The sequence below is a fragment of the Podarcis vaucheri genome, assembly GCF_965113315.1.
Source record: "Podarcis vaucheri genome assembly, chromosome: 3".
In the NCBI taxonomy this organism is placed as follows: Eukaryota; Metazoa; Chordata; class Lepidosauria; order Squamata; family Lacertidae; genus Podarcis; species Podarcis vaucheri.
Window position 1 is genome coordinate 70,465,543 of NC_138761.1, and position 20,914 is coordinate 70,486,456.

General features: G+C 39.9%; 1 protein-coding gene across 1 annotated transcript in view; it reads left to right on the plus strand.

The window, feature by feature from the left end:
- The window catches only part of MAN1A1 (mannosidase alpha class 1A member 1), a 55,096-nt gene that overhangs the window by 11,951 nt on the left and 22,231 nt on the right, over window positions 1-20,914 (plus strand). Inside the window, exons 2-5 of the mRNA XM_082216126.1 lie at window positions 208-304; window positions 8,377-8,492; window positions 12,784-12,864; window positions 16,963-17,057. Coding sequence (XP_082072252.1) covers window positions 208-304; window positions 8,377-8,492; window positions 12,784-12,864; window positions 16,963-17,057 — 389 coding nt within the window. The remainder of the gene's footprint in view (window positions 1-207; window positions 305-8,376; window positions 8,493-12,783; window positions 12,865-16,962; window positions 17,058-20,914) is intronic.

Genomic DNA, 20,914 nt, shown 5'->3' on the forward strand with positions numbered 1-20,914 from the left:
CTCCCTACTATAACTAAAACACCACAACAGCAACTTAATGTTAATAATGCTTTATGTTAAAGTGGTATGTCTAAAATACAATATGGATTTAATTAACCACTGAATTCAACACATTGATTCTCAGTGTACAGTATATTTTCTGCTAGCATTTACTGCAATGGTTTCTTGCTAAATCAACATTATAATCCTGCTTTCATTTCCCACCAGATGATGAAACATGCCTGGGATAATTATAAACATTACGCATGGGGATTAAATGAACTGAAACCCATATCGAAACAAGGACACTCAAGCAATTTATTTGGTAAGTAATATGTGCTTTTGTACTTAGTGACATCATCTGATTTACTGCTCTGAAGTTAGAGATTACATTAGAAGCATGTGGGCTCTTAGCACATGTCACAACAGCTGGTTATCTGTAAATGGTTGATTATTGAAAATAACCAAAGCAGCATTGTCTTACTAGTTTGTTCCCCACTTACAAGGGAGATCATACAAGGTATACTACAGTGTTGCACTCCTTATATGGGGATTTTTATCCCACCAACATGACTCCATAGGGCCCTTGAGTGGCTTCAAGTATAAAAATAATAATAATTTAAAATGGTAAGGTTATCATATGTTGACCATGGAACCTGGCCAAACTGATAAAGATTTTAAGCACTCTTCAAAATAGGCATGCTAGCTACATAAGAATGGCAATTAGAATCATTCAGTTAAGCTTTTTCTTGTTGTATTATCAGCTTTGAACATCTATATCCTTTATTAATAGATGATAGTTTACAGTAGGAATTTTTGGAATATTTTGAGGGAGCCTTGTTTCTTAATTTAAGAACTTCCATAGCAGCAACAAAAATAGCCGCCTTGTCCTGTAGATCTTTTCTCCTTTAGCTGCTTCTATTTTGTGCTTAAAATAGTGGAATCCAAGCTTTTGTTTCATTTAATGTTCTTTAGCCAGCCAGAACTCTAAAGTGATAAATTCAGTTGTCTTTGGGGTTGCATGTTCATGGTAATCTCCATCTCATGTTTGGAAATTTCTCTTTAGCTGCTCAGTAGTGAAGTAAAAGAGCCTCAAGTGCAGTAGTGTTTAGAGAGTCAGACTAAGGGCAGGGACACCAGGTTCAAATTCCCACTAGAATATAAAGTTTACTACGTGGCCTTGTGCGCTTAGAGCCTAGCTAATATCACAGGGTTGTGGTATGAAATGGAAGGGGGGCAGGATTACCTTTGAGCTCCTTGGCGGAAAGGCAAAACATTAAGTCATAGCTGCCATCAAAAACAGCAGCCCTGTATCTCCTTCCCTATAATGTTGAGGGAACAGTACATGCAATCACCATCCAGATTTCCCAGTTCATGCTCTTTTTACTATGATCATGGAATTATTTATTGCCTTCTATAACACTGTATCAAGGCAACGTGTTCCACTTCATGATGAGAGAGGGGGAAATCTGTTAAATATTACCTCACATAGGAATGAGATGGAGAAAATGAAATATGAGGTTCTTAGTGACAACATTTTGCTTGCTGCAATTCTGCATGAAGTTTTCTACTCTGGGAAAAAATCTAGATGAAAGGCTTGAGGTATAAACTATGTCTTAGTTGCCATAGTGTACACCCATGTGCATTATGGCAAATTTTATGAGAAGCTGAATATTTGCTGTGCCACAGTACTTAGAATATACTCTTTACTGACACTTTTTTTTCTACCAAAAGGCCATTAAATTTATACTCCCACTTTTGGAAGAATTGTTAAATATAGTGGAGAGCAATCTTGGTAGCTGGCTCTTTTGATTAACAGTTCAAGTTTGTTGCTACTCTTTTAAAACTGTGGTCTAAAATGCCAAGGTTGGAAAGGAAATAACAGCTTTTCTATGGGGCTTTACATATATTGACCTTGGCACATGTTAATAATTATTCACTTCTGGCAACATGGATTGCAAACTAAACAAACACTGTCAAGGAAAGGTCTAATAGCACAGAGAGCAGGTGTAACACCACATTTTTGCTGACTCAGTGGTTTAGCCTGGTGTAATTGAAGAGGCTCTGTTACGTTGTGAGCACCACAGCGCTCATAGTGGCTGTGTTATCTGTAGGGTATGGTAGTGGGTGTAAACTTCACCATCACCTTAGGGAGCATCTGTTAAATCCTTGACCCAGTGGTAATTGGGATAAATCATGAATACCCCCATTTGGGGGAAGTTGCTTGAGAGAGGGTAGTGACAGTTCAAGTACATTCATTCTTGTATGATGCAGATTATCTTGACCATTACTAGTCTCGGTTGTGATCTGGTTTTTGGGTCTGAGTTGTCCTCGGTCATCTTGATAGATGACATTGCTTGCAAGAGGGACAGTGGAAGTGCAATCATGTTACTCGTTCTTGATATTTCAACAACATTTGATGCCGTCAACCATGACATCCTTTTGGATCTCTTCTGTTGGTTGGGAGTTGAAGGCACTGATCTTCAGTGGTTCCACTTCTATCTGCAAGTCCAGAAAGCAGCAAAGGAAACTGCTTATATTGTCTACACTGACTGGCAGCAACCCTGCAGCATTTCAAATAGGGGATGTACTTAGCTGTACCTGGAAATACCAGGGATTAAACCTAGGACCTTCTGCATGCAACATAGATGCTCTGCCGCTTATCTCTAGGGACTTAAAAATGTGCTTGCCCTCTAGTAGTTAGGCTGTGGGGTGCTATTTTGTCCCCAATGCTATTTATCATGTATATGAAGCTATTGGGGGTGGTCATTACAAGATTTGGAGAACAATGGTTTCAATAAGTGGATGGTTCTATCTCTCTGTAACGCCCAAGTCAGGAGTCAACATGCAAGCCCTGAGCTGGTTTCTGGATGCAATGGTGGACTGGATGAGGGCCAGTAAGGTGAGCATGAATACTGGCAAGATGGAGGCACTGTGGATAGGTAGTCCTCAGGTCCAGAAAATTTGTCTGGATGTGGTTTTATTCCTTCTGAAGGACCAAGCTTGTAGTCAGAATGTAGTCATTCATCTTCATTACTAGAGGCTCAACTGACTTCAGTAGCTAGCTTTGGTTTGTATGCCCACTATGTCTGTTCCTGGGCAAAGATAATCTAGCCACAGTGGTCCATGCATTGGTAATCTAAAAATTTGATTTCTGCAAGGATACTATATGCAAAATACTGTGTGTGATCACAGGGTGGGGAAATTCCCCACCTGAAAGAATGGTGTATTAAATCATGGGAAATAACAGTTTTGAGTAAAATTACTTGGTGTATCTGGGTTCAACAAGTTACAGAATGAACAGGTTCAAACATGAGTGGGCACAGTGTATAGAACAATGAAATAGCAAACAGTTGAGAATATTTAAATCCTTTGTCAGAGTTATGAGATAGGACTATGATATTTTTACTTCTAAAGTTATTTTTGCTGGTCTTTCTCTTTTTATAACCTTAATTTTTATTACAGTTTAGATCTACATGTTGTATGACATATGTATAAATTGACTTACTTCTGTGTGCGGCAGACGTGAAGATCACTGCTATGCACTCTGTGAGACTGTCTGCTCTTGAAAAACAAAGTTTTAAACTTAGCCTTAGTTCACATTGCATACATCTTCTTCATACAAAGAAAAAAACTACTGTCGTACCTTGGTTTTCGAACAGCTTAGTTCACGAACAACTTGGAACTCGAATGTCGCAAAGCCGGAAGTAGGTGTTCTGGTTTGCGAACTTTGCCTTGGAAGCTGAACGTCCGGCGGACTTCCGGAATGCATTCTGTTCGAAAACCACGGTATGACTGCATAGGTAAATCTAGTACCACTGGTATGAACAAATTTTTTTTACAAGTTTAGTTTGGGTTATAGTAAGTAGCAAATGTATAGCAGACCCTGTATGAGCTAATTTGTTTCAGGTCCTAATGGCTTAAGTGATGAGGTACTTGATATAAAACAATAGCAGAAAAAAAGGCAGCAACAAAGAAGTTCTTTCTAAAATATAAGCAGATTTGAGAATTTAGATTAAAGTTCTTTTTATATTGGAGGCTCAAGCTGCAGGCATTGAATACAGCCTATCTCTTAGTACTTTCCTGTAAGGCCATGAAATGTAATGCTTTTACTCTGACATTTTGTTGCTAGTCTGTTGCAAATCACAGGTCAGGCAAACATCCTTGTGAGAACTGCTAACCTACCCTCCCCTCCTCTTGATGTCTACCTGCTTCATTATATTGTGCAGTACTTTGTTTTGCTGGTGTCCCTTCTCTTTCTTTCATTTCAGCTAAGCTCCTTTGTGTGTAGTTCACATGCAGCCAGGCAAGTACAAGTTCATGTCTTCCAGAATTCAGGGAAGTGTTTACAGGAAGTTGTAGTGGCAGCTAGTCAGGAATGAGGCAGGATGACTACTTACAACATACTTATTTCAAAGGCTAAGCTCGTATTCATATATATATATATATATATATATATATATATATATATGCAGGTTTTGGTGTCTTCGGGTGTCTTCCCGTGTAAGAGTCGGGGTGTCTGTGCGACGTTTCGACGAGGTCTCACTCGTCATCTTCAGGCTGGTGCTTTCGGCTTCTTGTTACTGGTAATCTCTGATACAGATGTTGAAGATGTTGCCCCAAGGCAAACTGGCATATGATCTACTTAAGGTGCACAGAACCCTATTGCTAGTCATTCAAATGAAACGTCGCACAGACACCCCGACTCTTACACGGGAAGACACCCGAAGACACCAAAACCTGCATTCCTGTACCCGTGAAAATCTACGAAAGCATATATATATATATATATATATGGCATAGCATACTTAAAACTCTGATCCAAGGCTCTTCGGCAGATGCTAAGCATCACAATTCAGTGTGTCCTGCTTTTAGAGACTTAAGAAACATGCTATTTCAGTGGGTAAATTGTCCTGCTGGAGTCATACACTGAAGTTTGTATTTATAGCTTATGCTGATTTAATAAGATAAACTATTTTAAATCCAATAACACTTCTTCTGGCAGCATAACTAGTTCCAGGATTTATTGGTAAATCAAATAACTTTATCCTGTTCATGCTATTAAATTGCATTACCCTATTTTGTCCTCTAAATGATGTCATGTCAAGTAGCATATTTGTCTTGGAAGGCTTTTCTGAGTTTGTTTCAGAGAGGAATGTTGGTTAAAGATGGTTAAAGTATAGGAATAAAAACCTGATATTTGCCTTCACAATATAACTAAACTAAATTGCTGGAGTGTTGTGAGTAGTACCACTTGATAATGCATTTATTTCCCTGTAAACATCCAGGGCTAGTTCCCACCGCTTGACTGCAAGCCATGTTATCTAACACAGAAAAACCAATAGCAGTGATGTTTGATTTGGGATTATACTATCTCACACTTGGAATAAACATGCAGGCCAATCCAATGCATATTTAATTAGAGGCAAGTCATTGGGAGTTACCCCCTTGTAAGTGTACATAGGGATGCAGCTTCAAGTAGTATAAGAGAATAAAATTGTAGGTTCTCATAATAGGGTATGCTGGATTTTTCAACTTTCAATTTCAAAAAATGAGGATTGCTAAAAAGTTGTAACATGAGTTGGGAATTCAAAAGATATTTTGGTTAAATAAATATACCTTGGTTCTCAAACTTAATCCGTTCTGGGAGTCTGTTCGACTCCCAAAACCATTCAAAAACCAAGGTGTGGCTTGTGATTGGCTGCAGGAGCTTCCTGCACTCAAGTAGAAGCTGCATCAGACGTTTGGCTTCCGAAAACGTTTGCAAATCGGAACACTTACTTCTGGGTTTGCGGCATACGGGAGCTGATTTGTTCGGCAACAAAGCCGTTCGAGAACCAAGGTACAACTGTAATTTAGTTTTGATTTGTACTTTGCAAACAAATATTGACTTTTTAACATTTTGTGGAATTTCCAGTAATTTAAAACTTGTCATTTTTTTAAACAATGTGTGTAAAATTGCATAATAATCATTAAAATTATTATCTAGTAATCACAAGTGTATTACATATGCTTGAGCATAACAAACAAGTTAAAAAGTGGAAGCAGCAAGAAGATGAGAGAAGACTTGTTGAATATAAGCATAGAAGTACCGTATTTTTCGCCCTATAGGACGCACCGGCCCATAGGACGCACCTAGTTTTTTGGAGGGGAAATCAAGGGAAAAAATTTTACCCCCCCCCCCCAGGTTTGCGCAGCCATCCCCAAGCTAGAAGAGGGAGACGGAGCGCTCCGTCTCCCTCTTCTGCCTTCAGGGACAGCCTCTCTAGCCTCCGTGGGGCAGCGGCTTGCCCCGCTGTCCCCCAGCTTGTGGGGCTGGCGATGGGGAGAAGCAAGCTTGCTTATCCCCCCCCCGCCAGCCTCCAACCAGGTCCGGGAATAGCGGGGTGGCGGCGCTGCGCCTCCCCATTGTCCCCCGAGCTTGTGGGCTGCAGGCTGCTGCCCGCAAGCCTTGCGAGCCCGTGGGACCTCCCGCCGGGCTTGCAAGGCTTGCGGATAGCTTCCTGAAGCCTGGAGAGCGAGAGGGGTCGGTGCGCACCGACCCCTCTCGCTCTCCAGGCTTCAGCAAAAGCCTGCATTCGCCCCATAGGACGCACACACATTTCCCCTTCATTTTTGGAGGGGGGAAAGTGTGTCCTATAGGGCGAAAAATATGGTAGATTGGATGATTCAATACCATTAAACGAAATAATTTTCTGTGCTGATGAAAATGAATAACACATAGATGATGACCAAGATGGAAATGATGGAAGTTATGAATTGATGTTAGAAAAACCAAATACACCTTCCACTTCTAATAAAAAGGCAGAGTTCAACACAATAGAAATGCATAATGTTGGGATGTAGAGCATCAGATATGGTATTGGCCTGCTTGCTACAGCTGCCTTTATGGATGCCAGCTTGATCACTGAAGAAAAGAGACTTGCTGTCAAGAGGGCCTAAGAAAATGTTCTGAAATCCCTGGCTCAGGAATTTGATGTTCTTTGTTAGATGGGTGAAATTCACTGCATTTTCTTTGATGGTCATGAAGATACAACTAAAGTTATGCTGAAAGCAGACAATTCAGATCAGCAGTTGTTCCCAGCATCATCATAGAGCAGCATATTCTTTCAAGCCAAATTTCAGCAGTGGGGCAGGGATGCTGCAGGTGGCAGGGAAGGCCTCTATGGGTGCTTCCTGGTGCCACATTGGTTGACTCATGAATCAGAGCATGCAATCTCCCTGTAGGCAAGTGTTATGCTTTCTTTCTAGTTTAGAATTGAGCACTTAAGAATTCAGCCAGTTTTCAAGTTCATGTATTCAAACCTTTTAAAAGATGAGGTATGCCTTTCACTTTCTCTTACTGTTCTTAGTGAATGGAGAGTCATATGTTGGTGTGGGACGTGTGGTTCAGCTTATTATTTGTGCTTTTATTGCTGGTTTTACAGAAAGGACATTCGCACTGATGTGTGTTGTTTCAAGATACTTATATGATTTTGCAATTGCCAGTTGAGGCCCATTCAGAAGTTGTTTGCCAAAAGAATTGCTTACATTTTCTTTACATGCTAATGTTCTTGCATTGTTTGCAAGATATCTCATATCTTTTTCTGTAAAATATTTGTCGTTGTACACAGCTATAACATTTCAATAGTTAATGAATAACAAATGCACTGTTACAAGAAAGACTTGTGTTAACTGAGGGGTCAGGTAGAGGAGAAATAGCTAAAATGATGTGATTCAGAATAGAAATGCTGAGATTTTTTTTAAAAATAAAAACCTAACAAATTACCACCTTTCTTGCACCCAACCTTCTCATCAAGGTGAGACACAATATCATTATATTCTGTAACAGAATAAGAACATCTTATAGACAGGGTTTGGAGGATAATAGAACTGAGGCACAGAATCCAAAATGTATTATTGGAGGAATATGGAGTGTGAAGAAATGTTGCATGCTTGCAGGGGGCTGTGCGAACAAAAGGGTGGTGTTCAGGTAGTATAGCAGGATAGGAAAGAATCCCAAATAGTGCTCTTAATGCAGGGATCATAGTTATTATTCAAGGTATTCTGTTTCAATCATAAGCTTTCTACAAAATGAAGTATTTTATTATTTATGGACTGATATTTGATTTGTAGGCCTGTTGACAAGAAATTTAGTTTCACAAATGCAGACAACTAGACCATAGCGCACAAGTGTGCATCAGATTTTCAGTGCCATAGAATAGGACACTAAAGCAAATTTAAAAATCCAGTTACTGTAAGGATTTTCCCTTCATAATATCTGCAACTCTACTGTAGTTCGTGTAGACTGAGAACCATGAAAGTTATTACGATCTTTGTCTGCTTTATAAATATTTACTGTATTGATAGAGCAGCAAAAAAAAGCTTATCATTAATTACAATGCTGGCCCTTTTCAGGTAATATTCAAGGAGCAACAATTGTCGATGCCTTGGATACACTGTACATCATGGAAATGAAAGATGAATTTAAAGAAGCTAAAGAATGGGTAGAGAAAAATCTAGATTTCAATGTGGTGAGTATTGTGTTCTTTTTCTACTGCTTGCACACATAGCAACAACCCTGACTTGAATAATGCTCAGAGATACTGGTTTTTTTTAGCAGTCCTCAGAAGAGAATCATAGTACTGTAGAGATGGAGGGGACCACAAGCGTCATCTAGTCCAGCCCCTTGCAGTCCAGGAATCTTTTGCCCAACATGGGTTTCAAACCCAGAACAGGCCTAGGCAAGTTTCATTCTAAGCAAGTTACTTATCTCACCCTTATGACAGTTCTTTTTATCTTCAAATGAGACAGAGCTTTAAACTTTAAATCTTTAGCTAATTAGCACAATTCAAAGGGGACTTCCAGTATGTCATTTTGCTTTACTACCTATTTAAAATGTAAAATCCTTTAGTAAGAATCTTTTTAAAAGGTAATTGTGGGAGGTGTATATTATAAAATAAAATTTAAATGCTAGTTAAAATGTGTTCTTACTTAGAAAACATATGTTAGGTAGACAGTTACTTTAAAAGACCTTCATAACTACCTCTGTCCCAAGAGCTGCAAACCTGGGTGTCATATTTCTGTAGTAATTGTGTTTTCCCACCCCATGGGGCTGTTCTAGAGAGGATCTGAATGTAATGCTAGAATGTGAACAATATTTTGTTAGACCTAGGCAGCAATTAATGCTCTGCCCCCTATTCTTAAAGTTGAAAAGAGGCTGTATCACCTCAATTTTTCTCAGCATATAGCAATTAAAATTTCAGGAAATCCCGTTCAAACACAAAATTATAAGCAGCAGCACCTTTCCATTTATCTGTTTCCTCCATGTCTCACTGAAATAAAAATCTTTCTGCCAAGGTATTGTTTGTCAGGCCACTGTGGAATTGGTATTTATAATCACCTTGATGTTTCCCAGAAGTCTTTATGTATTTAAATCTAGCCTTTGCTGCATATTGTGATGATGTTACCAAAGGAATATCTAACTAAATACATTTTTAGTTTTAATCCTTCCTAATAAATGGGAGTAATTTCATGCAAGATTTAATGAAATTAATTCACAAACAGTGGCATGCCTATGTTATAAATAGGGATCAACTAGTTAATAAACAGGAACCAGAGGATAGCTAAAAATGGAATAAAGTCATAAAAATTGAGTGCTTCAATGTTCTGTACTAAGACTAACAGCATTTAGTGTGAAAACTGGAGACAAAGGTAATTGGTGAGATAGCAAAACTTGTGGAAGACAGTATACAGGATAGAAAATTCCAAGCAGACCATGAAGAGCTCCAAAAGCAGTGCCAGGGAAAATGTAGTTCTGTGTAAACACAAAGTGATGCAGTTTGGGACATAGAATTCTAACTTCCTTTGTGATAAACTTTAAATTTATTATTTCTTTTTTATGTAAAGTCACTTTGAGTCGCCTGCGGCAACAAATAGCATCTAATAAATGTAATTGATAATAATGATAGTAAATGGGCTTACTCAAAGAAAGAAACTTCTAATGAACAACAAAATAGACAAATGGGTGGAAGAATCCAATGATTAAGGACAGTCTTCCTCAAATTCGGTCCCCCAGATGTTTTTGGCCTACAACTCCCATGATCCCTAGCTAGCAGGACCAGTGGTCAGGGATGATGGGAATTGTAGTCTCAAAATATCTGGAGGGCTGAGGTTGAGGAAGCCTGATTAAGGAGGATGAAGAATGTGTGATGGCAGAGCTTTCAAATTCTGAACTTAGAGTTCTGGAGAAGGTAGAGAGTAAATAAGTTCACTCCTGAATTATCTGATTTTAAAAGAACAAAGGTGATCTTAGTATAGCATAAACAGACCTTACAGCTGGTAGTTTGCCAACATCTGGGCAACTATTCAATCAGGGGGCCATATTACCAAATCTGACCCTGGTAATATTCAGTGCTGACTTGACTGGAGTTGAAAATCTGCATCTGACCCAGCAACTTTTAGAAAAGGCTTGCTCTGCAACTTTACAGTTCAGTGAGCAAGTACATATTCTTCCCCCTTCTCCCACTAAAAAGACATATTGGAAGGAAGTCTTCATATTCCCCTGCCACTTCCTGATTCTAGATCTGCTCCTCCCAACTTTTATACAAATTATGTTCAAAAATCATGTTCAAAATTGTGGGCCGTCTTGTACACGGATACAATAACCCCACCACCACTTTCTCAATTTGGAGTCTCCCAAAATAGGGGGCATCTTATACATGGAGGCGTGTTATTCATGGAAGAATACAGTGCATTATTTCTCTTTCCTGACCTTTATGGTATACTTGCTATAGAAATAGGTTGCTGACAGACAATTAGTGTTAAAATCCATGATCCCTGTGTTACATTTTTCATCTTCATCATCACATATGGCATACTGATTTTCAACTGCATTCATCAGATATTTTATTTCTTACATTTACACATGATATATCTTGATAGTTTTCTGAAGCTTGCGAGAGGGGAGAGAATATTTTAAGTGCCCCCCACCATCTTTGATTTGAGACTTCATTATCTGCTCATAGGGAAATCTGATACAGGCTTGAATGAGACTCCTCATTGTCTTCTCCCCCACATTCCCATTCAAATGCAGACTGGTTTCCTAGAAGTTAAGTAAAGCCTCTTCAGCTTCTCTTCAAATCTCTCTCATCCACATGTTTTCCCAGGGTGATGCTAGCTTGCCATAATGAGCTTAAGGATAGCTCTCCTATTAAATACAGAGCTTTCATGTCTACGTTGACTACAATCTCTTGCTTCATTTGTTCCACATGCCTCAGTGGATTGTGTAACGTACTCTAGAAATGCTATGGTTTGTACAGTTGTTAGCTTCAGCAAATCTGCAAGGTTTATTTAGGGCTATAATTTAAAATGATAGTATCCTTAGATTGTATGAGAGAAAGTTGAGTAATATATGATAAAAGGTTTTAAGTTTTTGTGATATCTCTTTTCTCCACATTTAAAACAAAATTTATCATATTACGGAATTAATATACTAATAAAGAGAACTGTAGCTGTATGCAAAGTTTTTGCCTTGTTATAAAAAAATTGGCATAAGCTAGGCAGTAATTAATGGCCTAACTACATGTTAAGCACAGGCTGTTGTTTTTAAGAGCTTAATTTTGCTTTCTGGATGAAAATCAGCTCCATAGAGTACTAAACAGAAGAATTGCCTACAGCTGCCAGTTCTCCACCAAGAAGTTATTCTGTGGCTGCTCCTGCTCCTGGCAGTGCTGTTTATAGCAGACAGTCCATTCAGAGGCAAATAGGAGATAGGAGAATTTGGATGAGAAACCACGGCAGAGTCCCAGTCAAGATCAGGATCATGTGACAAGCAATACATGATATATTAATTGTTGTAAAATGGTGTAACTATTTGCAACAAAGAAATGGGCATAAAGAATCTAGGAAGAACTGTCTTCTCTGGAAAGACAGGGAATAATAACAACATCCTGAAAATGTGTTTGTCTCATAGAGGTATGATTCACAAAGAGCTTTGGCCAAGAATCCTATTCTTAGGAGGTTTTTTAAAACAAAAACGTAGTGCTGTGGACATGGTAAGGGTGTGAGGTTCAAATGATTTTAGTAGTCTGTTAAACTCTTCCTTAGGTGAACTATTTCCCTCATTGTGGAAACAAATACATTTTCTTAGAATTTAACTGATGTTTCTGTCTTTGTGAAGCATCGTTTTATTTCTGCTTCTGGATATAAACTTTTTCATACTGCATCTTGAAGCTTAAAAGTGGCATAAACACTGAATGCAAATTGGGCAAGAATTATGCTTAAATCTTTGGATAGTGTATCCTCCTGGAGGCAAAGTGACTTCCCTGTCTGTGATATGGAGCCAAGTTTGTAAAAAATCATGGATACATTTTGTGTTTAGTGAGGAGAGAACCTCACCGTGAGCTTGGGTTCAAACAACGTGCTCAGCCAAACCTTGACTTAGCTCAGTGCAGCCAGTGGCGTAGCGTGGGGGGTGCAGGGGGGGCCGGCCGCACCGGGCGCAACATCTGGGGGTTAGGGTTAGGGGGCGCAAATCCACGGGTTAGGGGGCGTAAATCCATGGGTTAGGGGGCGCAAATTACTTGCCTTGCCCCGGGTGCTGACAACCCACGCTACGCCACTGAGTGCAGCACAGGAGTTAAAAGCACCAGGAGGAGCAAAGCAGCTGCAAGCTCCTCTCGAGGTGCCTGCCAAAATTGGCTTACCATGTCATGCAAACCAGACCCTAGAAACAACTGGAGACTACTGCAGACATTGTATTTCCTTTTCATGTTGAAAATTCACTATAATTTACCTAAAAATTTATTGTATTTGTATTCATAGAATGCAGAAGTTTCCGTTTTTGAAGTGAACATTCGCTTTGTTGGTGGGCTGCTTTCAGCATACTACCTTTCTGGAGAAGAGGTAAGATCATTTATGGTCTTCAATAGTAGCTCTAAATCTATAATACTGAGTAACAGGTTAAAGCCCAAAGTTTGGCTTAGGGGACTGGAAGTTAGCCAACAACACACCAGGGACTGGCTAATTGGAGAAATGCTGCAAGCACATAACTCTAGTGCTCAAAAGCTTGCACTACCTCCTCATACACTACCAGGCTGGGTTCAAAGCCATTAACAACTTGGGTCTGGGATGTCTCAAGAATGGGAAGACCTAATCGCTGAGCTCTTCAAGAGAGTCATAGAATCATAGAGTTGGAAGGGACCCAAGGGACATCTAGTCCAACCCCTCAATGCAGGAACTTCAGTTAAAGCATCCATGACAGATGACCATCCAACCTCTGCTTAAAAACCTCCAAGGAAGGAGAGTTCATCATCTCTTGTGGGAGTCTGTGCCACTCCCAGACTCTCACTCCCAAAGTTCCTGTAAACTACCCTGTATGTACATACTCCAAATGAGGAGTTCACCCCCCATAACAAGTGTGCAAATAACTTTGAGAGTCTAGAAAGGTGGGTGTCCCCTTTTTCTTTCTTACATACACAGTAGTTGAAAAAACAAAAATGTGAATTCTTTTGCTTTTCTTTGAGAAGTCTTGGGATATTGTTCTTAGGGTGCCTGATGCGGGTGGCGCTGTGGGTTAGACCACAGAGCCTAGGACTTGCCGATCAGAAGGTCGGCGGTTCGAATCCCCGCGACGGGGTGAGCTCCCATTGCTCAGTCCCAGCTCCTGCCAACCTAGCAGTTCGAAAGCACGTCAAAGTGCAAGTAGATAAGTACCGCTCCGGCGGGAAGGTAAACGGCATTTCCGTGCATTGCTCTGGTTCGCCAGAAGCAGCTTAGTCATGCTGGCCACATGAACCGGAAGCTGTACGCCGGCTCTCTCGGCCAATAAAGCGAGATGTGCGCCGCAACCCCAGAGTCAGCCACAACTGGACCTAATGGTCAGGGGTCCCTTTACCTTTACGTAAGTGTAGGGTGGCAGCAGGGCAGAGAGACAGTGTGAGCTTGCGCTGTATCATGCTGCCTAAAATCAGGACAACTATTTTTCCCTGACAAAATTTGCTCGGTGGGGACTTGGGAGAACCAGTGGAACAGCACACAACAGGAGAGAGGAAATCTTCCCATGCAGCAAATGTGGTGTTCAGTTTCTCTGAATTTCTTTCTTGATACTGTGCTGTAGACTCCATCTTACTTGTGGTAACACTTACACCAACTTTACACCATCAGGCAACTTTGTCTGATAGCCTCCGCTTTACATCCACAGTTTTCTGGTCCCACAGCAAACTTTGCTTATGTTCCATACATTACACCATTTTGTGGTTATCAGTATTATAGCCATATTTTATTAGGATCTCTGAGATTGCGAAGTAATTTGACTTAACCTAAATGTAATTTGGCTTATAAGAATGGAGACCTTTTCATGTGTCTCCCTGAAAGAATAAATTACTTCAACTCTTTAAAGCTTATTTTTTCTAATTATTCTTTATATGAGTGGTGTGTGGCATGATGTGTTTTCCAGAGTGTTTTTGTCTGTTTGGTTGGTATGTTTGAGGGCTGGTTGTTGTTTTTTCCTCCTCAGCTTTGTCTTTTACCAGTCACCATTTTGTTTGGTTTCCCTGTCCACCATCTTTACTGCTGGCTTATTCCTTTCCTTTCTTGCCCGCTTTTCCTTTGCCTGGCGTGTGTGTGAATCCCTATTGTGTGTTCCCTTTCCCCCTTCCCTTCTGTCTTCTACTGCTTTGGGAGTGATTTGCCAGACTTTGCGTCTGATACCACTTTGGGGCATCACCATCGCCTGGGTATTCACCCATATAGCCTGTTGGATTAACCACACCTATATTCTTGGTGGGTGGGTGTTACACCTGAGCTGGCGGGCACTTTACTGTAGGGCAACAATTTTATTATGAAGATGTTGTACATTGTAGAGGTTTCCCTAGGAAAGTAACTTGCAAAATTTCAGGACGTTGAGTGCCGTGGCTAGGGAGTTATGATGAATGAAAGAAACAGCTTCAGGCTTGTGTTGTGCTCAGTTGGCACCAAAAGTCACAGAAACTAAGCACAAAGCTGATTTGATAGGAGTGGATATTTTTGGCATGTGGTACAAAGGCAGAAGGGCTTTAATGTTCAGTGTTTTCCAAGCAGTCACCACTGGCAGAGCACAAAGAATTGACAAAGCACAGAAAAGACAAAAACTAGGTGATGTATTCAGCATCCCGTCTCCCAAAGCAGTGTGATTGGAGAGCCCTGGTAAAATGATGTCCTCTGATTAAAAGCTAGACCTGTCTGTCACAAAAGACATGTCCCTCTCCCAGCTCTGGCATTTTTCTTCTATGACAAACTGGAGGAGAATTTTTTGGAGACTCAGTTTGCTGTGATTAAACATCTGAATTCCCATAGTGCTTTGTAGAGATCCACTTCAGACAAACCTTCTTGAAGTGACTCTACTTCGGTTCTTGATTCAGGATTTGTCAATTGTTTGTGCAGTCCTAGATAATTCAATTTTTGTGACACTGAACCTGCATTTTTGTTTCGTTGGAATAAATGTTTTTCTGTTTGTCATGAATTGACCTTAGATCAGCTAAAGATTGCAGTCCCTGATGTTCTAAAGCCAACAAAACAAGTATTGACCAATTAGATGTAGAGTTTTGTTCTGCTAAGAGATTAAAGGTTGATCAGGCAAAAGATTGTGCATGTAACCAAGTAGGAAAACTTACAGGGCACTTCCTAGAACTTTCAGTGTCTCCTCCAGACTGAGGTTCTTTTCAAGTAATATGTAGATAAGAATTTTATTTAGAGCAATGACTTTCATGTGCATTGAGTTATCTGCAAACTCTGTGCCCTGTCTACATTTTTCATTTTTCTTCTCTGTGTTTTTACAGGGAATTTTAGTTACATTAAAAAAAATAATCTTTCCTTAGGTTTATAATCCGTTTGTGTCATTCAGATAGGTAAGGCGTCTGTTAGCAGAATGGGGAAGGAAGCAGTTTTCAGCTATTCCCCCTTTCATCAACCTCTCTCTAAATTTACTCCAGATCGTCCTCCCAGTCCTTCAGAGCAGATTTAGGGAGGCATGGCGGATTGCAGAGAGAGAGGGAGTAGCTGAAAACTGCTTCCTTCCCCATTCTGCTAACAGAAGTTTTACTGTTAGCTGAATTAAACTTTTTTCCACTGGGTTTTTTCTCCTCTTCTCATAAGATAACAAAACCTAATTAGCAAATTGCAATAGTCATTTTTTGTAATGCAAGCAAAATCTGGACATATGAAGTGTTTTCTGTTCCTAACTCTGCTTTGTGCCAATGTTATTCATCGTTCTCCTTTCATCTTTAAGTGCTGGTGAACACAGGCATAGATTAGAGGCAACGGATTCAAGTGGGTGAACTGTCAGATCCACTCAGTTTAGTTACCAGCATTCTTGAAAAACCTACCTGTGCACATGAATGAAATTGGCAAGTCTTGTCTAGAACCAGTACCCTGATGTGGTGATAGACTGCCACTTGTCTGTTGGATGGGTTTGAAGGATGGCCACTAGAGCACATGCAAATAAATGTGTGAATCATTGGTGGTAAATCACATTAGCTTGATTAAGTTTGATTTTATGTTGTATGCCTCCCAGGGATCACTATGTGAAGGGTGGGTTTATAAATTGGGAACTAAATAATAAAATGCATGATTGTCTGAATGAAGAATAGAGTTGTATGTTAGACATAATCTTTATGGCTTGATGAAAAGAGGAAGTGTGAAATTATTTTTTCTTTGTTGGAGTTATGGATTTTTTTATGTTCAATTTTTATTCTATTTTGTTTTTCATATATGTAATCTGTTCTGGGGTCTACAAGTCTCATAAATGAATGGATTTTCCAGGATCCTTTCCAAAAATGTTCAGCTTTCACTTAAAAATTAGAACAAAGCTTCTAACTCATTTTGTTATGGGAAAGTGTCCATGAAGTATTCCAAATCCTACTTAGCATGTGTTGGACTCTGACCTGGGAGAGTTCCACAGCTCCAGGTGAATTAGAGTTTATTGTTTCTTGATTTGTCTGACTATTGCTGATTTTAATTTTACAGGTATTTCGGAAGAAAGCAGTAGAACTAGGAGAGAAACTGCTTCCAGCCTTTAACACGCCAACAGGAATTCCTTGGGCATTGTTAAATATCAAAAGGTAAAAACAAGGAATAGCTTCTGTTTGCCCTTTATTTATTGGGATGGACAATCAGGCGACAATTTTCTGTATTATCTTACCTTTTAGGCTCCTGGCTTGTGTGAATACATAACATGAGATGACACATAATTGCTCTCTCATTTTCCTCATTTGTTGCAATTTGCAGACATTCTGCAAACTGAAACAACTTTCGTGGTCTCAGTTGAATAGAAGTCCAGTCTTCTCAAAGTCTACTCTGAATATTTATAAGGAGGTAGTGAAGCCACAGTGTTCTAAGTTTAAAGTTAATATGCCTGAATTTCACATTGAGACTTTCTAAAATTGGTGTAACTTAATTATTTCAATTCCTTTCTTAATTTACTTCAACTGGCAAATGGTAAATTAACTAACTAACTAGTGTATATTTTTTCATGCACACCCATGCTCTTATGTTGGTCATCTTTTTATTCTATCATGCAATAGCAAATTGTACAAAAGACAAAAAGGTGACCTGCATGAAAGTCAGCTTTTGATGCAAGGACAGTGCAAATATTTACTCTTCTTTTTATTGCAATTTTTAAATCAATATATACTAATTGCACCCTCCTTCTCAAAGTGTGTGACATGGCGAAAATAGACAGACTTGAGGGAACTCAATGCTTGTTGAAGTACCAGATTTGTTTTTATTTATTGTTTTAAGAAAAAACCTTCAGAAGAGAACACAAACCACTCAGTGAGGAGTGAGCATGCTCAGAGGGCACAGAATGGTGACTGACTGAGGGGTGGAGGGTAGAATTCAAAACAGGAAGGGGAATTGAATGGCTTATGCTGAAAAGGAAATCACTAGCAGGAATACTGAATGGGAACACACTACACACTGTGACTTTGTTAGGGATCACCCTTATATTCAGTCTGTTTTCTGGTTTCTTTGCTACTTGGAAGGGTTGTACAAACTGTTGACAGTAGAAGTCAGTAGGGCTGTGTAACTGACCTGTCTTCCCAATGCCAACAGCTATGTTGAATGAATTGCCTTTTAATCTATTTGACTTTCCTGCGGCTTTGGAGTGGTTCTGGTACTGAATCTCCCTATTATACAAGATGCTGTTGTAGGGGGATTTAGATCTAACAGATTTCTTTTTCAGAGATAATTTATTATCATCACATGGCTCATAGAATAATAGATTCATATTCATGGTTCTCTGATTTAGTGTTCAGCTTGCTTTTGCTTTAGGGAACTGCTTTAAGGCTGGCTCTCACTGTTACATATAATCTTACAACTTTCTTATATTTTATTCCCCCCTGCTATGTGTGAAACTCCAGGAAGAATGATTAATCAAACCCTTAGCACATAAAGCAATGGGAAACTTGTATTGTTTGCCTTTATTAATCAGTGTTACATAAGTGTATTCTGAAAGATGATAAAAAGTATGTTTGAGATTTACAGGAGCTGGAATGTACTTCCTAATGAGGAACTAAGCTATAAACTCAATACCTGAAGAAGTATGTACGTACTTAAAATGCACTGGGATCTGGATTTTTCAATAATTAAATTGCCTTCATGTACCTGCTTTTTGAATGGAATGACTATTGTGCTAATCTAGGAAAAGACTGACTAATCATATTTAAAAGCAGCATTTTTTTTGTCTGACATGTTTATTCATTCATATATAAACAGATGCATTACACACAAAACAGTAAGCCAAGGATGACTAAAAAGATCTAAATCAGCCATCTGTACATCTGAGGTAGTTGGGTTCACGCCACAGTAAGAGACCAAACAGCTTACGGCTTTTTACTGAAGGGATGTGTTGGGGCAAGTGTATGAGAAAGATGGGGAAAGCTATGGTTTGCTCCTCCTATCTTTCTCAAACACATGCACATTTCTTCAGGGGTGTAGCATGGGTTGCCGGTGCCTTGGGCGGGGCAAGTGTTGTGCCCCCTAGTGGCCTGGGCAGCAGTCAGTCCCTTCGCTGGCCAGCAGTCAGTCCCTTCGCTGGCCAGCATCCAATCAAGGGAATCTCTCCTTGCAAACTAGCCCCAACCTGAGGGCAGAGATAAGGCAGAGAAACGTGAAGCCAGGAGCTTCACTGTGTAACCTCATCCTCCTGTCCCTGCAGCGAGGTGCTCTGGGCAACACACATGGCTCTGGCAGTGCTTTCTTCATCCCTCCCTCTTGGCCATCCCAGGGGCGGAGCATGCACAAGTGTCCTTTTGCCAGCCATGAGGAAAAGGAGGTGCTGCCCCAGCCCTGAAGGCCCGCCCTGTGCACAGTTTGCCTCCCCACAGCTCCGGCCTTGATGAGGGAGCTGGTGGTGATGGTGCCTGATTGCACCCCCTCAGAAATTTGTACCCAGGGCTACACCCTTCCTTCCCCCCGCCCCCCACTGCACTACTGCATTTCCTCATTCATGCATGGAACAAAGATTGGATGTTCTCATTTACTGAGTTCAGTGGAACTTACTTGAGGTAAATGTGCATTTAATTGCAACCTAAATGTATATGTAGGGCAAGAAATAACTTATAGTTTCTGTTGATTCCTGCAGATTTGCCTACAACTGCAGGTGAAATATTCAAATAAAGCCATGTTGGAGAAACTCCATAATTATTCTTTTCCATTCAGTTGTTTCACCAAAGTAGCTAAATGTTTCTGAAATGTATGTAAATACAGTATTATTTATTTTTTAAAATGCATATTTCTGCTACTGGCTGAAATTACTCATGCCTGCCCCACATTTGACGTGCTTCATACACCTTGGCTCCAACTGATTATCTGAAACTCTTCAGCAGCACTATTCCTGTAATTTGTTACAAAAAAATCCCTGAATTTAAGCCCACATACTTTGAAAGCATAAATACCTGAAGAATTTTAATGAATGCCCCTCTGGCAGGAAGAAAGTGCAGATCTTTGTTTCTGTCCCTCTGGTATTTTCATCTCTTTGACAGTTGAGTTTGCTATCTTTATTTCAACCTATGCATAAAAAATAGTTATTAGTTTCTTGAACTTATCTCATGGTGATGAAAGTAAAATAAATCCCAGACATGAAGTGCTGCACATTTTTCTTCGGGTTTCCAAGTAGGCACTGAGCGGTGTTGATGTATCTCCATTTTGTTGAGAGAGAATAATAAATCATAAGCAGCTATGAAAATATACATAGCTAAAAGTTCAGTCCCATGCATATTTTACCTAGCTGTCCTACTGTATTCAGTGGGCCATAGTCTTAGGAAACATGCACAGGATTGCAGACTAAATCTCTTGCTACCAGTTCTTCTACTGTAATTTATATTTATTTAGATAAGATTTTTAAAAACACTTATACACATAATTTAAGATGGTTTACAACAAATAGATCAGATTCACATTAAAGCCTCAGTAAAGGCAAAATGCATTCAAGAACAGCTGAAAAGAAACAGGAAGCAGAGATAAAACTGTCTCTTCAGATAGTCCATCAGCAAAAGCCAGCTGAAAGAAAAGCATCTTCACAAACCCATGGAAAACAAGAGAATGAACAACCTAGGCTTCAGCAGGCAACATGTTGCACAATGTGGGGGCTGCCCACTGAGAAGGCCTTGCTATCTCCACAGTAAAATAAGTCTCCCTGATGGATGGGAGTCTCTCCCATAGCTTAGCCACACACAGGCGAAGGCATTCCATCAGATATCTTAAGCCAGAGCCATTTGGGGTTTTAAAAACCATCTCTGATATTTTGACTTGTACATGAAAATAAATATGTAACCAGTGCAGTTGTCACAGGATAGGTGTAGCCTGATCCAGGGGTGAGCTCCCACTAACATTCTTGCTGCTCCATTCTGGACTGGTTGAAGCTTCCTGCAGTCTGCAAAGGTACCCCCATATAGAGTCCATTGCCATAGCCAGGTCT